The 21,267-nt window shown below is 45.9% G+C and overlaps 1 protein-coding gene across 4 annotated transcripts in view; it reads right to left on the reverse strand.

Moving 5' to 3' along the window:
* PAPLN (papilin, proteoglycan like sulfated glycoprotein) overlaps positions 1-21,267 on the reverse strand; it is a 275,678-nt gene that overhangs the window by 42,465 nt on the left and 211,946 nt on the right. For all 4 annotated transcript variants that reach the window (XM_063947669.1, XM_063947668.1, XM_063947670.1 and 1 more), the window contains 2 exons: positions 13,884-13,989; positions 12,895-13,369 (listed from right to left, as the gene is read on the reverse strand). In XM_063947669.1, coding sequence (XP_063803739.1) covers positions 12,895-13,369; positions 13,884-13,989 — 581 coding nt within the window. The remainder of the gene's footprint in view (positions 1-12,894; positions 13,370-13,883; positions 13,990-21,267) is intronic.

A 21,267-nucleotide genomic window follows, 5' to 3' on the forward strand; every position in this document is an offset into this window, starting at 1 on the left:
TAACTATAACTTTTCCTGATGATATTTAATGATATAAAAGGCAATTTATATGCCTATAATCAATGATTTTATGGATATTAAGCATTATTGGATTAAGCCATTTACTTTCAGCACCTTAAGGTGACCGTTTGGTTAATAATGTTGACATTTTTTTAATTTGTTTATTTATTTTTAACACTAATGGAGTGCCTTTAATTCTTCCTCTATATATACACAAGACTTGCAATTTTGGAGGAGAGACACCTACACAAAGACTGGACTCGAATATATTGCACTTTGATAGGACTCACTAGAGTCCTATAGTGGGATATTTTCACGGTCATAGTTTAGAAAGAGATTAATATCACTTTTATAAATCTGGCACATGTATATCAACCTGTACAAAATTGGATGACCACCAGATAAGAATAGGTCATCACAAGGTTATCTACCTTTCATGATCTTATAGGAATAAAACTGAAATCGCACCCTTAAAGGCATCAAAAAATCATATTAATATAGAGCGGACCTTTCCCATAAGGATTATACTGAATATACTCTCTTAAAACCATTCCCCTGATGAAGTCCTTTTAAGGACTAAACGCATCGGGCTTAAAGAACAATTCCCTGTAACTTGAATAGAACATCAGATTCTTGATCACTGTCAAAATGGGAATTAACATTGCATCTGTTTTATCATATGTATTGTGAATTATTGCCTCCAAAAAATGCATTGTAATCAAATTTTAATAAAGTTTATATTTGTATGTAATAGCTGGATATAAATTAATTTTAATCAGTTCAAATTGTGTTTGTGCGCCCTCAGGAATCTAGTGTTGACATATATATATATATATATATATATATATATATATATATATATATATATACACACACACACACACACACACATATATAAGCTACTATATAAAAGCAAAAATTTGTCCTTCTGTTTTCTATACAAATCCACAGTTTACAAGCTATGATCGTGAAATTTTACAAACGAGTGTATTAAAACACAGCAGAGGCAACTTAAACAATTAGAAATCCCTAGCACCCCTAGGGGAGAGACAGCAGCACAGAGTATATCAGCAGACAGCATAACTCCAGAATTGCTGGAGCAATGTACTCAAAAATTGGTACACATATGCCTTACAATCTGGAAACTTACAAGCTGGGAACAAACACTGTGGGGGAAAGATACCCCTAGCACCCTTAGTGGTGAGACAGCAGCACTGAGTATGTCAGCAGACAGCATAACTCTGGAATGCCTGCAGCAATTTACAACAAACTTGGTACACATATGACTTACACTCTGGAAACAAACACTGTGGGGGAAGACACCCCTAGCACCCCTAGAGGTGAGGCAGCAGCAGAGAGTATGTCAGCAGACAGCATAACTGTGGAAGGCCTGGAGCAATTTACTCCAAGCTTGGTACACATCTGACTTACAATCTGGTAACAAACTATGTGGGGATTAGACAATCCTAGCACCCCTAGGGGTGAGACAGCAGCACAGAGTATTTAAAAAGACAGCCTAACTCCCGAATGCCTGGACCAATTTACAACAAACTTGGTACACATATGACTTACACGCTGGGAACAAACACTGTGGGGGTAAGACGCCCCTAGCACCCCTAGGGGATGAGGCAGCAGCACAGAGTTTTTCAGCGGATAGCATAACTCTGGAATGCCTGGAGCAATTTACACCAAACTTGCTACACATATGACTTACACTCTGGGAACAAACACTGTGGGGGTAACACACCACTAGCACCCCGGGCAAGTAGCACAGACTATATCAGGACATGTATGGTATGTCACAGTGCCGTAACTAGACATTTTAGCTCTGTGTGCAAGAAATGGCATCAGCGCCCCCCCTCCCCCCATTATGTAAAACAGGGGCAGCGCTCCCGTACAAATATAGGGGCGTGGCTTCATGGGGAAGGGGTGTGGCCACAAAATAATACTAATTCATTTTACGGTGCACTGTAGTCTCCATTATTCAAATTACGCCGCACAGTAGTGCCACTACACCAGGTAGAGCCCCTTTTACACATTACAGTGGACAGAGTCCCCTTTTTTACACATTACAACAGACAGAGGGGGTCATTTATGAGGGAAGCGCATCCCAGCATTCACAGTAGCGACGGCCAGCCTGTGTGGAAGGAGAGGACAAGTGCAGTGGTGCCACCACCAATTACAGTGCGCTACTGCGGCTCCCTCCTCTTCCTTCTCACCTGTCCCCCGTAACTGTTCCTCTCCTCGAGCACACACAGGTGGCTTGTAAAGAGTCAGTTTGAATCATTACAGTGCCGCTGACTTTAGGGAATGCGGGCAGTTGCGCCCTCAGGACGACTGCGCTGTGTACCAGGCACACCTGGCACACACGTAGTTACGGCCCTGGTATGTCAGTGATCACAGGGCTGCATGTGACAGGGGCAGTGACATGATGTGAGGAGGGAAATGGAGGTAGCACGAACCCACACACTGAGAGTTATATAGAGAAAGTAGCACGGTCCCCCAGCAGCACAGAGTATATCAGAAGATACATAATGTGCTACGCTACATAAGAAACTGTAAATAAATCGATAATTTCACAGGACCACTGACATGATTTGAGGAGGGGAATGGAGGCAGCAGGAAGCCACAGACTGAGAGTTGTATAGTGGGAAGAGCAGGGTCCCTTGGCGTACCAAAAAGGGGTCCGGCCACTACACAAAGTGCTTCAGGGAAGCAAGATATGCTCATATACTAGATCTCCAACCAACGTAAATTAACTAACAACTATCATTCTAATTTACCATCCTCATCCCGTAGCGAAGCATGGGTATTTAGCTATCTACAATGTTATTTATGCTGTGTGTTTAATATTTACATTTATTGCGCTAGGCAGCCCTGAAAAAGCTTTTTAGAAGACTTCAAGGGCTGCAGCACTTCATATGTCAGTGTGACAAACTGTGCTGCGGCTCCATCACCTCCCAAGCGGCGCCGCATACTCCCGCTGGCTCTGTTCCCGGGTACTTGCAGCGGAGACGCTCCGGCTCTAGGTACACGGTCGCAGATGCTCTCCTGCCATTAAATCGCATTCCGATCGCAGTCTTGGGAGACGGACTGCGACGCTGGGGTGGACACGGCCACCGAGCAGGGACCCCACTATATCCAACAGGGCACTGGAGTACAGGTCGGATATACTAATATCCATTTTAATAAGACTCCATAGTACCAGGTGGTGAAGTCCAGCATAGGGGAGCCGGCGCTTGACCTGTAGCCTCTCCACCGGCCCAGAGCGCCATCTAATGCTGGTGTTCCCGTCCTGGAGCTGCCTCACACTCTCCCTCACTCCCTGACTGAGATGCTGGGTGCCATTTTCTAAAATAGATGCGACTGGTCTCCGGGACTGCAGGGCAAGGTCTTCTTTGTAAATCCACCTGTACATCAGCGCTGTGGTTTTACAAACACTTAAGTATTCTACATGTCGATATTAAGACAGCGTTAGTTAAGAACAAGTGTACCTATGACAGAATATATTATACGAGTATTCTGATATATACATCTCCGGTCTCCGACCGCGCATTGATATATGTGTGTGTGTGTGTGTGTGTGTGTGTGTGTGTGTGTGTGTGTGTGTGTGTGTGTGTTTTCATATATTAATCCAATGCAATTTTATTGTCATGAAAATAATTATCTGCATTGTAAACGTGACTATGTGTGCCTGTATCTGCTATGTGATTTCTCTGCACTGCAGTGTATTCCAGATATATCTATCACGGTATACTGTATCCTAGGGGACTAGGTGCGTCTGGATCAATATATAGTGCGTCACAGTATTTACCTATCACGTGTATTCTACTGTGTACTCAGTCACATAATACCGGATTTATTCGCAGTTGTTGTGTACTGGGTACTCAGTCACATGCTAACGGATTTATTTGGAGGTATTGTACTCTGTCTGGCTTCATTGTACTAAACCGCTTTCTGTTGCATTTGCGTATAATGTTTAACATGTAGGGCAGTAAATCTGGGGACACTCCTGCATCCTGCAGAGCATGATTTACCTGAGGAGGAAGTTTGGGTGATGGTCTGTGTACTATGTCTCATACATCTCCCAGTCAATCCGCAGCTCCTGTAATCAATCAGGAGCCAACCTGGGCTGCATTCTCAAACCTACTGGGTACTCTAGTTGAACGCTTTATAAAATTTTGCCTCACGGGTTGTAGTGTATGACTCATTCCTTGGTCAGGCAAAACCCTATTCCAGGTCACTCTTGTATCTCTGGGTCATCTAAGCAGGCTGCTTCCTCCTCCCTATCCAATAATCTCTCTGATATTTTGTCTGAAGAGAGGGGGAACATGCTGTCCTGTCAGTCCCTATATTAGGTGTTTCTGACAAGGATTTTCCATTGCTAAATGACACCACTGCCCTTGTGGTTACTGGGAAGCAAATCCTACAAATCACTGATAAGAGGATTCCCCTACTGTGGTTAAGCAAACTGATATGGTCACACACGTCAGGGGGTAAATAAAACTCTGTTACCAGAATCTGACCATTAAGTGTACATCAGACAAGACCCCAGGTCTAATCCAGGGAAGACATTCCCCCTATCTACAACGGGCATTAGCTCGATATTCTCCCCTACAGAGTTATATAACAAGTAGGTAATTCACTCCTAGTGAACTCATGTGTCACCCATCGGGTGTCATCCACTCTGCCCCTCACCACTGACCCCTCACTGTAGGAACCGACATATAAGCATGTGGAGGGATGCCTGAAGTCTATTACTCCCTTACAGGTATTGTACATAGACCACGATTGCGTCCCCTTGGGGCTGCAAAATAGATTGAAGACTGGATCAGGCATTAGAGGAAGAGCTGCCCGATGATATATCTGACAATGCCAGACATTCCCTGTCTCACAATACCACCGCCACCTTTTTCTATACCAGGAGGCGTCCCCAGAGGCGGGTGTGTTGGCTGCCAAGGCATCGAATACGTCTGTCCTGGCTCGCCGTATTCTGTGGTTGAGATCATGGAAGGTGGACCTGGACTCCAAAAGTCCTTGGAGGTATTCCCCTTTACTGTGGACATCTTATTTGGGAAAGACCTAATTAAAAATTGGATCTGAGTCGGCGGCTACTATGACTGCCTTTCTCCCAAATGCTACTCCTTCTGCACAGAAGGCAAAAGGTACCACTTTTCCCTGTTTTCGGCCTTAAGGGAAAGCGAAGGTCAGGCATACCCGAGATTGTCAACAACCACTAAGCCCAAGGCCTAACAATCCTGGGCTGCTCGTCAGCCGCTTCTCATGACAAGTCTGCTGCATGATGGGACAGGCCTCCCTCTTGGGGATCCCAGGGTGGGGGGCCGACTTCTACGATTCATCCAGGTGTGGTTAATGACCACTTCAGACACATGGATGTGAGAAGTTGTCTCTCACGGGTACACAGTCTCAAGAGACGTCTCCCTCGCTAGTTCTGCACAACCGTTATTCCTTTGGATCCGTTAAAAGCGCAAGCTCTACAGATGGTTGTGCGTTCCCTCCTGGATACAGGATTTGTAGTGCCAGTACCTCTGTCCCAGAGAGGCAGAGGATACTACTCGACTCTGTTTCTAGTCCCGAAACTTGATGGGTGTTTCTGGCCCATTCTCAACCTCAAATCACTGAACAAGTGTGTGAGAGTGTCCACGTTACGTATGGAAACACTGCGCTCAATTGTACTGGCCATGGAACCCGGAGACTATATGGTATCCCTGGATATACAAGATGCTTATCTGCATATACCTATTGCCATATCGCATCAGCAATATCTGCAGTTTGCTATTGGCAACCTTCATTATCAGTTCCACGACCCCTCGGATCTTCACCAAGGTTATGGCCGTGATGACGGCTCATCTGCGTTGCCAGGGAATCAGGATCTTGCCGTATCTGGATGACTTGCTGATCCTGGCGAACTCCCAAGATGTCCTCCTCAGTCATCTGCAACTGACGGTATGCTTCCTATAAGCCCACGGGTGGCTCGTCAACTGGAAGAAATCCTCGCTGGTTCCTGCTCGGAGCATGGTGCACCTGGGGGCACTGTTGGACACACAGCCAAAGACTGTTTCTGTCTCCAGAGAAAGTCCTGAAACTTCAGGACAGGATCAGATACTTCCCAAGAGTGTCGATACACTCGGCGATGCAAGTACTAAGCATCATGGTGTCGGCTTTCGACATGGTAGAGTACGCTCAATTTCATTCCCGCCCTCTAAAGAGGTTGATCCTTTCCAAGTGGGATGGCCTGCCTCATCGGATCAGGTCTCAAATGATCTCCTTGACTCCGGAGGTTCATCTGTCACTGAGCTGGTGGCTACAGGACCAGTGGTTGAGCAGGGGCCGCCCTTTCTGGATCCCCAACTGGGTCCGACTGACTACGGACGCCAGTCTGAGGGGTTGGGGTGTGGTGCTGGAGCACTCTCTACAGGGTCGGTGAACCAGGGAGGAATCTCTCCTCCCGATAAACATTCTGGAATTGCGGGCAGTGTTCAATGCTGTGACTCTCTTGCCCTGCCTCTGATACAGAACAGGCCTGTTCAAGTACAATCAGACAGCGCCACCACGGTGGCATACATAAACCATCCAGGCGGCACTCGAAGCCGCATGGCAATGATGGAAGTGTCAAAAATCCTTCGTTGGGCGGAACGGAATGCAATCTGCCAGCAATATCGGCAGTGTTCATTCCGGGAGACCTCAACTGGGAAGCGGATTACCTCAGTCGTCAGGACGTACATGCCAGAGAGTGGAGTCTTCATCAGGAAGTCTTTCAACTCCTAGTGGACAAGTGGGGTCTACCAGATGTAGACCTGATGGTGTCAAGACACTATCACAAAGTTCCGGTCTTCGGATCAAGAACAAGGGATCCTCTAGTCGCTCCAGCATTGCCCAGATGGCATTGGTTCTCAGACCAGCAGGGTCTATCGATAGAGCGTCCTCTTTTACTTCCTCAATGCCCAGACCTCCTTGTTCAGGGTCCTTGTGTCTACCCAGACCTGGCCAGACTCGCTTTGATGGCGTGGCTCTTGAAGCTTCACTCCGGAGGGCCAACGGATTCTCCAAGATGGCTATCCAAACTACAGATGTGTCCACTTAAAGCTTTACTATTTTGCTCAATTGAGCACAACATGCAAACACGGCTAAGCTATTTTTCTTGAGTAGTGTCGAAGACAGAAAAAGAAGACAATACAAACCACACACAGATTGGCGCTTCTTGGTGGTAGCGTAAGGACGCAATTGACGTATATGGATGCACCATGCTTCTTTACTGTACATCATGCATAGAGTCGCACGGCGTGCGTGTTGCAGCGTTGTGGGTGTATGTACGGTAAAATGCGCAATCACTGAGAAACGCCATAAAGATGCATACAAACACATTCATACAACACATAAATTACATAGACAAAACATGTCCAGCACCAGACTTTTATTATATTGTATTTATATAATAAAGTGTAAAACCAGATATAAATGTAGTATTGGGATGGAACAAGTTTATTATATCATGCTTAGTGTCAAAATGGTCAGGAGGATGTGTGGATTAATCTGATAGCTATGGGTAAATTGTAGCACATTGCAACGATTAGTTATGATCAAATGTATGAAATATAAAGTCATTCTTATGAGAACAAAGAACAAAGGACTTCCTGAGAAAGCATGTAGGCAGAATTCCAGTGGTTAACTCCTGTTCCTGCATCTTGAAACTGGATATTGCTTACATATGAACTGACCAATAACACACAATGAATGAGAAACCTCCCTCTCCTGGGCCAATGGAAGGAGACTGAAACCAACAACCTGTTAACGCCAACTGTTTGATATATGCAGTTTCTAAGGCATAGTTAGTTAGTTGCTGGAATGAAGAGATGCGGAGTCTATTTATAAAGGACTGTCCTATGGGATAGGGTGATGTATACTGGCTGCAACTGCTTCTTATGTAACTGTAACACTGTAACCCTATCTTATATTTATATATTTTATACTGAATGATATACTGCACATATGTTATTTTGTATGCATACCTTTTCATATCAAATACATACATACATATATATATATATATATATATATATCTCTCTGAGCGTTGGACCTCAGTATACCATGTGTGTGAGTACTTGCTTTCTCTTAAGGGACATAGTGCTGCGACGTTCAGTGCACTATTATCATATATGGTAATAAGACGCACCTTGGTCCGCAGTATATATTAACGCTGGCATTTAAATGTTTATTTAAAGAAATGGAAATTCACAGTAGCGAGTGAATGGATTTTAAAAATTTTGTTTGCCTTAATAGAATATTTATAAAGTAACATGTTCAAGAAGCAAATTAACAAAAATCACTAGGCATGGCTAAATCTCAGATTCTATGGCATGCAAAACCGTGCCGTACAAGGTGGGATATAGCAAAGATGTAGGTGGACACATCTGTATGCTAAAGGCCGCAAACCAGCTTCTGCACGGATTTATTATAGGGCCTGGAATTCTTACTTTACCTGGTGTGCTGCTAAGAATTATGATGCTTCCAAGTTTAGTACTTCTAGACTTCAGGCCTGGATTTAGGACTTCGTCTGGCCTCTCTCAAGGTTCACATATCTGCCTTGTATGTGTGATTTCAGAGAAAAATTCTGTTTATACCTGACATTCATACATTCACTCAGGGCGTACTGCTGATTCAGCCTCCCTTTAATCACCATTCTAATCCATCTGGCCCAGGTTTGCTTATTCGCAGGCGAGCCACATTTGTGGAAACCAAACAGTACGAAGAGGATTGCCTCTATCAGGAGGTCAGATATCCTCTTCGTACTGTTTGGTTTCCACAAATGTGGCTCGCCTGCGAATAAGCAAACCTGGGCCAGATGGATTAGAATGGTGATTGCACTAGCTCAAACACATGCTGGACTACCAGCTCTTGCTGCTATTAAAGCCCATTCAACTCGGTCTGTTGGACCTTCTTGGGTGGCCCATCATGGCGCATCCACAGAACAATTGTGCAAGGCGGCTACGTGGTCCTCAGTAAACACTTTTATTAGGTTCTATGCCTTTGATACTTCTGCTTCCCAGGATGCTTTCTTTGGATGGCGGATTGTCATACCCACTAAGGTGCATTCCCTCCCATGAAGAACTGCTTTAGGACATCCCCGATGTGTTCCCTGTGGAACACAGTGTACCCCACTGCAGAAAAGGAGATTTATGGTAGACTTACCATGGTGAAATCTCTTTCTGCGAGGTACACTGGGTTCCACAGGGCGCCCACCCTGACACACTTATCTTCTTTGGGTTTGTATGGCATTAGCCGCTAGTCCAGGGGTGGGCAATTATTTCAGCTGAGGGGCCACTTGACATTTCCTGTCAGTATCCGAGGGCCACATACAAAATAGCAGCTCCCCCCACTTGCCAAAAATATAGGGACGTGCTTCATGTGGAAGGGGTGTGGGCAAAAAATAATACAGATTCATATAAGGCTGCACATTCAAATTGTGCCACACAGCGCCACTTACACACATTACACCAGATAGAGCCCCTTTTACACAGTATGGAAGGTAGAGCCCCTTTTCACAGTATGGAAGGTAGAGCCCCCTTTTACACATTAACATTTTATTTAGGATAATTAATGTGCAGCAAGCACAGTGACAGAACACGGGGAGGGGGGGTGACAGTGACAGAACACGGGGTGTGTGACACGGTGACAGAACACGGGGGGGGTGACACGGTGACAGAACACGGGGTGTGTGACACGGTGACAGAACACGGGGGGTGACACAGTGACAGAACACGGTGGGTGTGACACGGTGACAGAACACGGTGGGGGTGACACGGTGACAGAACACGGGGGGGGGGGGGGCGAGGGTGACACAGTGACAGAACACGGTGGGGGTGACACGGTGACAGAACACGGGGGGGCGGGGGTGACACGGTGACAGAACACGGGGGGTGTGACAGTGACAGAACACGGTGGGTGTGACATGGTGACAGAACACGGTGGGGGTGACACGGTGACAGAACACGGGGGGGTGTGACACAGTGACAGAACACGGGGGGGTGACACAGTGACAGAACACGGGGGTGTGACACGGTGACAGAACACGGGGGGGTGACAGTGACAGAACACGGGGGGGGTTATACGTGACAGAACACGGGGGTGACAGAACACGGGAGGGGTTGGTACAGCGAGAGCTAAAGATCTCTCCCCGCAACCTAAAAACAGACTGACGCCACTGCCCGCACACACAAATATACGCACACTATCACACACACCCCTTTCTTTCTCTCACTCACTTTTCCCATTAACTTTACTGATCTGGCTGGCTGGCAGTGGCAGGAAGGATGGATCTGCAGCAGTCTGGCTCTTGTCCCGTGTAGCTCCGCCCCCTGAGGTTCCGTGTAGCCCCGCCCCCTCCACGGCACGTAGCTCCGCCCCTTTTCGGCTGAACCCAGCCGTTGTCGCTGTGGACGGGAGGAGGAGGGAGGAGGCTGCTACAACGCAGCAGCAGGGGAGAGAGGCGCCGCCGGCAGCTTGGAGGTACTGCAGCTCAGAGCAATGACAAGTAGCTCAGCCGTTCGGGCCACTTGTCATTGCTCGGTGGTGGGAGGCAGTGGGCCGGGCAGGATCGGTTTGCGGGCCGCATCCGGCCCGCGGGCCGTGTTTTGCCCACCCCTACGCTAGTCCCTTCTCCTGTCGTGACAACGTGGTTCTATGTGACTAACATATGCCTTCTCTTTTACCTGCTTCTGCATTGGACCGGTTAACAAAACTGAGCTCACAGTGCCTGGAGGCGGGGTTATAGAGGAGTCCCCGTAATGCATTCTGGGGACAGTCTAAAGCTTTAGCCTATTGGAGCCTCTGGATCAAGATCCATCTCTACACCCCGATGTATTCCCTGTGGAACCCAGTGTACCTCGCAGAAAGAGATTTAACCATGGTAAGTCTACTATAAATCTCCTTATTTCTAACACAATCTTTGTATTTTTGATATACTTTATACAGTCAAAACTCTGGTGCAAACGTTAGTATGACAGGAAAGGCTCTGCCTCGCCTCACTGCACGTCACTGAGATATATACAGTATTAGTGTAGCTGAATACCCATGCTTCGCTACTGAATTTAACGTATAATGCCAATCTGTGTCAGGTTGCATCTCTGGGCTTCCCCGGATTGATGCTGTCAACATGCTGGTGCTAAGGAGAATAATCCACCTCCTTCTTTGCTCCGTCCCACCTCTGATGCTGCCCTGCTTAGTGCTGTAAATGCTGGGACGACTGGCCAAACTCCACCCGCTGTATGTTAAATATGTAAGGTTGTTCACTACCCCTTCTCACCCCCCATGCTTATGGGGGCTGGCCTTGGACTGAAACCGCATCGGGAGTGTCAATATTCATCTCAGTGACCCCGAACACTGGATTTTTACATGTCACCACCTTCCCACCCCCACCCCTAGGGGTGTCTTACCCCCACAGTATTTTTTTCCAGATTGTAAGTGATATGTGTACCAAGTTTGGTGTAGATTGCTCCAGGCATTCCAGAGTTCTGCCCGAAAACTATGTTTTTTTACATGTCACCCCCTTCCCACCCTCCGAGTGTCTTACCCCCACAGTATTTGTTTCCAGATTGTAAGTGATATGTGTACCAAGTTTGGTGTAGATTGCTCCAGGCATTCCAGAGTTATGCTGGAACATACTGTACATACACACACACACACACACGATCTTATATATATCGAGATCTGTTTAGCAGGAAAATTAATCACTAATCGGGCAGCTTATCTTGACTCATGAAGTTGCAGCATATATGTCAAACCAGTACATGGCGCACCAACTCAATTACTACATATCAGAGTGGTTGCTCATGTTACTTGCAACCTTTCATGTAGGTTAAGTAGCAACACATTTGGGATCTCCAAGACAATATTTGTTTGACTAAAGTGAACTTAGACTGGATTGTGAGATTGATTGCCCCATGAATTGGATTCTGTGGTATACATAAAAAATAGAAAACTGTGGATTATTGGTTACTGGTGTACTGTTTATTATAGTGGTACAATAAAGCAGTCTCGAAAAAGATCGAATCTGTCCAAGATTTCCACCAAAGCTAAGCAAGCTAGACAAAGGCGATTAGCTGACAGCAACCAAACTTAAAGTGACTGCTCGGCAGAAGAACCTGATTGAGGCAGAGATAAAGACGGGATGTGGCGCAGGTGAGACAGTGTTTATACCACATATACCCCTTATGCCCAACAATTTTCCTTGTCAATTCTAGCGCCTACAGTTTCCTGTAAATGCCTGCTTCGCTATGACAATCAACAAGTCGCAGGGACATACGCTCAGGGATGCAGGAGTAGATCTCAGTACCAGCTGCTTCTACCATGGGCAGCTTTACGTGGCTTGCTCACGAGTTAGTAGCCCCAAGCATCTATTTGTGTTAATCCCTGAAGGAAAAACTGCAAATATTGTTTACAAAGAAATTTTGTGATCAACGTGTCCAATATAAAATATACATCACAGTATTAGATGACACTACTGTCTTTGTAAAATTATCTCTGCTGAGCAATAACAGACATCCACGTGAGCGAAGCCGCAGACAAACGCTAGTACTATATAAACTCTTTCTAAATGCAATTGGAAAAGCTTGCATAACATTGTGACTTGCTTCCTTTTATGTACCCCTCCCCCATTACCCCCTTCCTGATCTGTATTCCCAATGTTTGAAAATGCTTAATAAAGATCAATGATAAAACATTTTTTTGTACATATGGAAAAGGAGACTAAAAGGTAACACAAATATGCATACCAACATGCCAGCCCAAAGTTACATGCGTGCTACATCTGATATAGGTAAAAACTATACTGTAAGGGCAGTAGTATTAAAAAATTTTTTTATAAGGAAGCGTTACCTGTAAATGGAGGAGTGATGGGACGAGGAACCATCTTCCGTCGATGATCCATATTGGTTCTGCTGTACAGATGGTCTAGAAGCTCCATAACCCATGTTGCTCTCATCCAGTCCGTGTCCTGAGAGAAGACGCCCTTCAGGGTCTTGGTCAAGGATTCTGACAATGCCTTGAGGTCGTTCCCCTTGTTCAATTCCAAAAGGTGTTCCATCATCAACCCCTGGGAGTTCATGTGACATACGATCCCATTTCATTCCTCGCTTGCGGTACCTATACTCTATGGTACCTGTCGTTCTCCGTGGGATTTTCTTGCAGGAGCTCATGCATTCCTCTTCAGTTGCAAAGTTATTCTTGTTACCATGGCAACTGCCATACCAAAACCGATTACATTTTCCAACATCCGGCACAAAGTACCAGCGAGTGGTCCAATCTGTGCAAGACCCCAGGGCGCTGGGAAGGCTGCACATTGTCGGATACCCTGTCAAAGATTTAATTTCTGATAAAACCTAACAGGACTCACAATTTACAGTTTTGTAACTGTGGACAATAAATACATTTTTCTTCAGTGTCAATTGCTTCCTTATTCCTTCCCCCTCCACCTATTTCTGTTCATTATTTTAATGCTGAATTCAGTAGTGCATGCTGGGGGGGGTTCCTAAGTACCCAGAAACCCCCCTGACAGACAAGAAAGAGCAGGCACTATAACAAAGCCCCGCCCCTCGCAGCAAATTGGCGGGTCACTGGGGAAGGGGCAAAGCCAATATGACTAGAATCCATCAGAATTGTGTCATTTTAGCCCGCTCCCTCCCGATAGACCCGAGAATTGCGGCATTTTGCCGTGAGGGAGCGGGGCTTAATATTGTGCCTGCTTTTTTCTCTCAGTATCTACAATACACTGCTGCTAGGTAATTTCCTGCGTTTTTCACTGGAATTGGAATTAAATGTTTCCAAGACATGAACATTTTTAGCCAAAACGACCTTGGATGACTTACCGTTACTTGGTTGACTTTGACATCCTTCACCATCAGGACCAGCGGCTCTATTGATGTTATCAAAGCAACATCCATATTGTGATGTTCTGCATTCATCTGAAGGCATCTAAATCCACACGCAGTAGCAATAATTAGTCATTAGTGTGTACAAGAGGGTTGCAGACATTTTGTGGACTTAAGCATGAAATATACTGACAATGCTCACTTAGAGCTATATATATTTGAGGCAGGCACTAGTTAATTGATGAACTAATCAGTTTAGTCCCACAAAAATGGCTTCTGTTACATGCTAAATGCATTTTACAGCTAAAAAGCCCAAAACATTCTTAGTCTCTCTGTCAGATCTCCAATATAGACTATGTGGTCTCTCATTCTTTTGCGCTGTCGCCCTAATTTAAGTTACAAAAGGAATAATGTAGTCAAATACTTGTAAAAGCTAAAATACGTATACTGTATCAAGTCTCTTCTATGAAAACCACCAGCCAGCACAAATGCTGTGACACAATGCAACTACTTTTACACAAAAGTTACATATATAATTAAGACACACATTAGGATCAGCCAAGTAGTATTTTAAGAGGAAATTTAGTGTAAATGAATGAAGGGTTCACCTTTGAGCACCTGTGACTTTCACGTGTCTCCCCCCTGTGGATTTAGGTAGATCTGCAAATCCGCAAACTTAGGTGCAGTTTGATTAGCGGGGGGCAGTGAATGGACATGTACCCTTGGAATGCGCATGGTGGACACATGAGTACACATTAAGAAGCAGTGCAGGTCTGTTTTGTAGCAGCTCATAAATGAGCCTTAAGGCCCCCATCCACAAGGGAGTTTTATCCCATCAATGTGTTGCCTCCATTTTTCCTGCAATCTGACGGGAGCTTCCCAGGAGCCCTGCAATTGCGATTTGCTACTTGAGTGTATTTTTTATATGTGATTTATCTCATGCAATCTAACGTTATTAAACCTATTTTTGTGTGATTGAGATAAATGTAACGTGCAGCACGTGTGATCTGCGATTGCGATAGGAGACACACGGGAGCGTCCCTCGCAATAGCACGAAAAGGACATGCAATGTGACACTTTTCTATGCAATCCATCTCAATCGCATAAAAACAGGCCATATGGCACTAGTGGATGGGGGCCTTTAAACAAATATGAGATGAGATTCATTTGGCTTATTATTATTATTAAACATTACATATATCCTACACACAGGAAAGGCAGCCATTGTCTGGTCTTATCTAATATGTACTGGTATTTATGATGCATTCTTATCATGTCACTAGGGACCAGTGACATTGAGGCATTTCATGGCCAACGTTCAATACATGAGTAAATTAAAAGGCCTCAATTACATCATGAATTCCCTCTGTTCAGCCCACAAAATGGCTTTCACCACAGTGAGGGGAAAGATGGAATAGGGTGTGAGAATCAGAAAGTGAGAGATTTTGTGAAAGTTCTCCTGTTTTTTTTTTTTTTTTAAAGTGGCAATCAGAACTCCCACAAAATCTCTCACTTTCTGTTTCTCCCCCACCCTATTAAGTTCCCCCCAGTATGTAGTATGTTAAATTCTATCAATGTTACAGGGTCAATGTTTAGCAAAGTACAAATGAAAGTCTATGTCAGGGATGGGGAACCTTTGGCCCTCCAGCTGTTGTTGAACTACACATCCCAGCATGCCCTGCAGCAGTTTTAGCATGGCCAAATAGCAAAACTGTAGCAAGGCATGCTGGTATGTGTAGTTCAACAACAGCTGGAGGGCCGAAGTTTCCCCACCTCTGCTCTATGTGAAATGAAAATAGAAACCACAAATTGCACTTATGGATAACAAGATTCTAGAATGTATTTATATACAAACTGAAAGTATGGCATAGGCAAACATTAGGGGGGGGGGGTTTCTGGTTCCCTGGAAACCCCCCTCCTCTTGGCAAGTGGCTCAAATTATGACCACAATAGCAATGCTATATAATACAATTACTAGAGCTGAAGCCACATCATGCAGTTTAAGGGACAGAGCTGAACTGCTGCACATGCCCAGTGGAAGCAGCTACTTCTACCTAGTTTGCTGTGTGTGTGGATTCTCAATCAGTACTCTGGACCAGAGAGTAACTACCAGGAATAAGAGACAAGAGCCTTACCATGAGGTGGGAGAATTAGAGATGAGCGCCGGAAATTTTTCGGGTTTTGTGTTTTGGTTTTGGGTTCGGTTCCGCGGCCGTGTTTTGGGTTCGACCGCGTTTTGGCAAAACCTCACCGAATTTTTTTTGTCGGATTCGGGTGTGTTTTGGATTCGGGTGTTTTTTTCCAAAAAACCTAAAAAACAGCTTAAATCATAGAATTTGGCGGTCATTTTGATCCCAAAGTATTATTAACCTCAAAAACCATAATTTCCACTCATTTTCAGTCTATTCTGAATACCTCACACCTCACAATATTATTTTTAGTCCTAAAATTTGCACCGAGGTCGCTGTGTGAGTAAGATAAGCGACCCTAGTGGCCGACACAAACACCGGGCCCATCTAGGAGTGGCACTGCAGTGTCACGCAGGATGTCCCTTCCAAAAAACCCTCCCCAAACAGCACATGACGCAAAGAAAAAAAGAGGCGCAATGAGGTAGCTGTGTGAGTAAGATTAGCGACCCTAGTGGCCGACACAAACACCGGGCCCATCTAGGAGTGGCACTGCAGTGTCACGCAGGATGTCCCTTCCAAAAAACCCTCCCCAAACAGCACATGACGCAAAGAAAAAAAGAGGCGCAATGAGGTAGCTGTGTGAGTAAGATAAGCGACCCTAGTGGCCGACACAAACACCGGGCCCATCTAGGAGTGTCACTGCAGTGTCACGCAGGATGTCCCTTCCAAAAAACCCTCCCCAAACAGCACATGACGCAAAGAAAAAAAGAGGCGCAATGAGGTAGCTGTGTGAGTAAGATAAGCGACCCTAGTGGCCGACACAAACACCGGGCCCATCTAGGAGTGGCACTGCAGTGTCACGCAGGATGTCCCTTCCAAAAAACCCTCCCCAAACAGCACATGACGCAAAGAAAAAGAAAAGAAAAAAGAGGTGCAAGATGGAATTGTCCTTGGGCCCTCCCACCCACCCTTATGTTGTATAAACAAAACAGGACATGTACACTTTAACCAACCCATCATTTCAGTGACAGGGTCTGCCACACGACTGTGACTGATATGACGGGTTGGTTTGGACCCCCCCCAAAAAAGAAGCAATTAATCTCTCCTTGCACAAACTGGCTCTACAGAGGCAAGATGTCCACCTCATCATCACCCTCCGATATATCACCGTGTACATCCCCCTCCTCACAGATTATCAATTCGTCCCCACTGGAATCCACCATCTCAGCTCCCTGTGTACTTTGTGGAGGCAATTGCTGCTGGTCAATGTCTCCGCGGAGGAATTGATTATAATTCATTTTAATGAACATCATCTTCTCCACATTTTCTGGATGTAACCTCGTACGCCGATTGCTGACAAGGTGAGCGGCGGCACTAAACACTCTTTCGGAGTACACACTTGTGGGAGGGCAACTTAGGTAGAATAAAGCCAGTTTGTGCAAGGGCCTCCAAATTGCCTCTTTTTCCTGCCAGTATAAGTACGGACTGTGTGACGTGCCTACTTGGATGCGGTCACTCATATAATCCTCCACCATTCTATCAATGTTGAGAGAATCATATGCAGTGACAGTAGACGACATGTCCGTAATCGTTGTCAGGTCCTTCAGTCCGGACCAGATGTCAGCATCAGCAGTCGCTCCAGACTGCCCTGCATCACCGCCAGCGGGTGGGCTCGGAATTCTGAGCCTTTTCCTCGCACCCCCAGTTGCGGGAGAATGTGAAGGAGGAGATGTTGACAGGTCGCGTTCCGCTTGACTTGACAATTTTGTCACCAGCAGGTCTTTCAACCCCAGCAGACTTGTGTCTGCCGGAAAGAGAGATCCAAGGTAGGCTTTAAATCTAGGATCGAGCACGGTGGCCAAAATGTAGTGCTCTGATTTCAACAGATTGACCACCCGTGAATCCTTGTTAAGCGAATTAAGGGCTCCATCCACAAGTCCCACATGCCTAGCGGAATCGCTCCGTGTTAGCTCCTCCTTCAATGTCTCCAGCTTCTTCTGCAAAAGCCTGATGAGGGGAATGACCTGACTCAGGCTGGCAGTGTCTGAACTGACTTCACGTGTGGCAAGTTCAAAGGGCATCAGAACCTTGCACAACGTTGAAATCATTCTCCACTGCGCTTGAGACAGGTGCATTCCACCTACTATATCGTGCTCAATTGTATAGGCTTGAATGGCCTTTTGCTGCTCCTCCAACCTCTGAAGCATATAGAGGGTTGAATTCCACCTCGTTGCCACTTCTTGCTTCAGATGATGGCAGGGCAGGTTCAGTAGTTTTTGGTGGTGCTCCAGTCTTCTGTACGTGGTGCCTGTACGCCGAAAGTGTCCCGCAATTCTTCTGGCCACCGACAGCATCTCTTGCACGCCCCTGTCGTTTTTTTAAAAATTCTGCACCACCAAATTCAAGGTATGTGCAAAACATGGGACGTGCTGGAATTTGCCCATATTTAATGCACACACAATATTGCTGGCGTTGTCCGATGCCACAAATCCACAGGAGAGTCCAATTGGGGTAAGCCATTCCGCGATGATCTTCCTCAGTTGCCGTAAGAGGTTTTCAGCCGTGTGCGTATTCTGGAAAGCGGTGATACAAAGCGTAGCCTGCCTAGGAAAGAGTTGGCGTTTGCGAGATGCTGCTACTGGTGCCGCCGCTGCTGTTCTTGCGGCGGGAGTCCATACATCTACCCAGTGGGCTGTCACAGTCATATAGTCCTGACCCTGCCCTGCTCCACTTGTCCACATGTCCGTGGTTAAGTGGACATTGGGTACAACTGCATTTTTTAGGACACTGGTGAGTCTTTTTCTGACGTCCGTGTACATTCTCGGTATCGCCTGCCTAGAGAAGTGGAACCTAGATGGTATTTGGTAACGGGGGCACACTGCCTCAATAAATTGTCTAGTTCCCTGTGAACTAACGGCGGATACCGGACGCACGTCTAACACCAACATAGTTGTCAAGGCCTCAGTTATCCGCTTTGCAGCAGGATGACTGCTGTGATATTTCATCTTCCTCGCAAAGGACTGTTGAACAGTCAATTGCTTACTGGAAGTAGTACAAGTGGGCTTACGACTTCCCCTCTGGGATGACCATCGACTCCCAGCAGCAACAACAGCAGCGCCAGCAGCAGTAGGCGTTACACGCAAGGATGCATCGGAGGAATCCCAGGCAGGAGAGGACTCGTCATAATTGCCAGTGACATTGCCTGCAGGACTATTGGCATTCCTGGGGAAGGAGGAAATTGACACTGAGGGAGTTGGTGGGGTGGTTTGCGTGAGCTTGGTTACAAGAGGAAGGGATTTACTGGTCAGTGGACTGCTTCCGCTGTCACCCAAAGTTTTTGAACTTGTCACTGACTTATTATGAATGCGCTGCAGGTGACGTATAAGGGAGGATGTTCCGAGGTGGTTAACGTCCTTACCCCTACTTATTACAGCTTGACAAAGGGAACACACGGCTTGACACCTGTTGTCCGCATTTCTGGTGAAATACTTCCACACCGAAGAGCTGATTTTTTTGGTATTTTCACCAGGCATGTCAACGGCCATATTCCTACCACGGACAACAGGTGTCTCCCCGGGTGCCTGACTTAAACAAACCACCTCACCATCAGAATCCTCCTGGTCAATTTCCTCCCCAGCGCCAGCAACACCCATATCCTCCTCATCCTGGTGTACTTCAACACTGACATCTTCAATCTGACTATCAGGAACTGGACTGCGGGTGCTCCTTCCATCACTTGCAGGGGGCGTGCAAATGGTGGAAGGCGCATGCTCTTCACGTCCAGTGTTGGGAAGGTCAGGCATCGCAACCGACACAATTGGAGTCGGACTCTCCTTGTGGATTTGGGATTTCGAAGAACGCACAGTTCTTTGCGGTGCTACTGCTTTTGCCAGCTTTAGTCTTTTCATTTTTCTAGCGAGAGGCTGAGTGCTTCCATCCTCATGTGAAGCTGAACCACTAGCCATGAACATAGGCCAGGGCCTCAGCCGTTCCTTGCCACTCCGTGTGGTAAATGGCATATTGGCAAGTTTACGCTTCTCCTCCGACAATTTTATTTTAGGTTTTGGAGTCCTTTTTTTACTGATATTTGGTGTTTTGGATTTGACATGCTCTGTACTATGACATTGGGCATCGGCCTTGGCAGACGACGTTGCTGGCATTTCATCGTCTCGGCCATGACTAGTGGCAGCAGCTTCAGCACGAGGTGGAAGTGGATCTTGATCTTTCCCTAATTTTGGAACCTCAACATTTTTGTTCTCCATATTTTAATAGGCACAACTAAAAGGCACCTCAGGTAAACAATGGAGATGGATGGATTGGATACTAGTATACAATTATGGACGGGCTGCCGAGTGCCGACACAGAGGTAGCCACAGCCGTGAACTACCGCACTGTACTGTGTCTGCTGCTAATATATAGACTGGTTGATAAAGAGATAGTATACTCGTAACTAGTATGTATGTATAAAGAAAGAAAAAAAAACCACGGTTAGGTGGTATATACAATTATGGACGGGCTGCCGAGTGCCGACACAGAGGTAGCCACAGCCGTGAACTACCGCACTGTACTGTGTCTGCTGCTAATATAGACTGGTTGATAAAGAGATAGTATACTCGTAACTAGTATGTATGTATAAAGAAAGAAAAAAAAACCACGGTTAGGTGGTATATACAATTATGGACGGGCTGCCGAGTGCCGACACAGAGGTAGCCACAGCCGTGAACTACCGCACTGTACTGTGTCTGCTGCTAATATATAGACTGGTTGATAAAGAGATAGTATACTCGTAACTAGTATGTATGTATAAAGAAAGAAAAAAAAACCACGGTTAGGTGGTATATACAATTATGGACGGGCTGCCGAGTGCCGACACAGAGGTAGCCACAGCCGTGAACTACCGCACTGTACTGTGTCTGCTGCTAATATATAGACTGGTTGATAAAGAGATAGTATACTCGTAACTAGTATGTATGTATAAAGAAAGAAAAAAAAACCACGGTTAGGTGGTATATACAATTATGGACGGGCTGCCGAGTGCCGACACAGAGGTAGCCACAGCCGTGAACTACCGCACTGTACTGTGTCTGCTGCTAATATAGACTGGTTGATAAAGAGATAGTATACTCGTAACTAGTATGTATGTATAAAGAAAGAAAAAAAAACCACGGTTAGGTGGTATATACAATTATGGACGGGCTGCCGAGTGCCGACACAGAGGTAGCCACAGCCGTGAACTACCGCACTGTACTGTG

The sequence above is a fragment of the Pseudophryne corroboree genome, chromosome 12 (assembly GCF_028390025.1).
Source record: "Pseudophryne corroboree isolate aPseCor3 chromosome 12, aPseCor3.hap2, whole genome shotgun sequence".
In the NCBI taxonomy this organism is placed as follows: Eukaryota; Metazoa; Chordata; class Amphibia; order Anura; family Myobatrachidae; genus Pseudophryne; species Pseudophryne corroboree.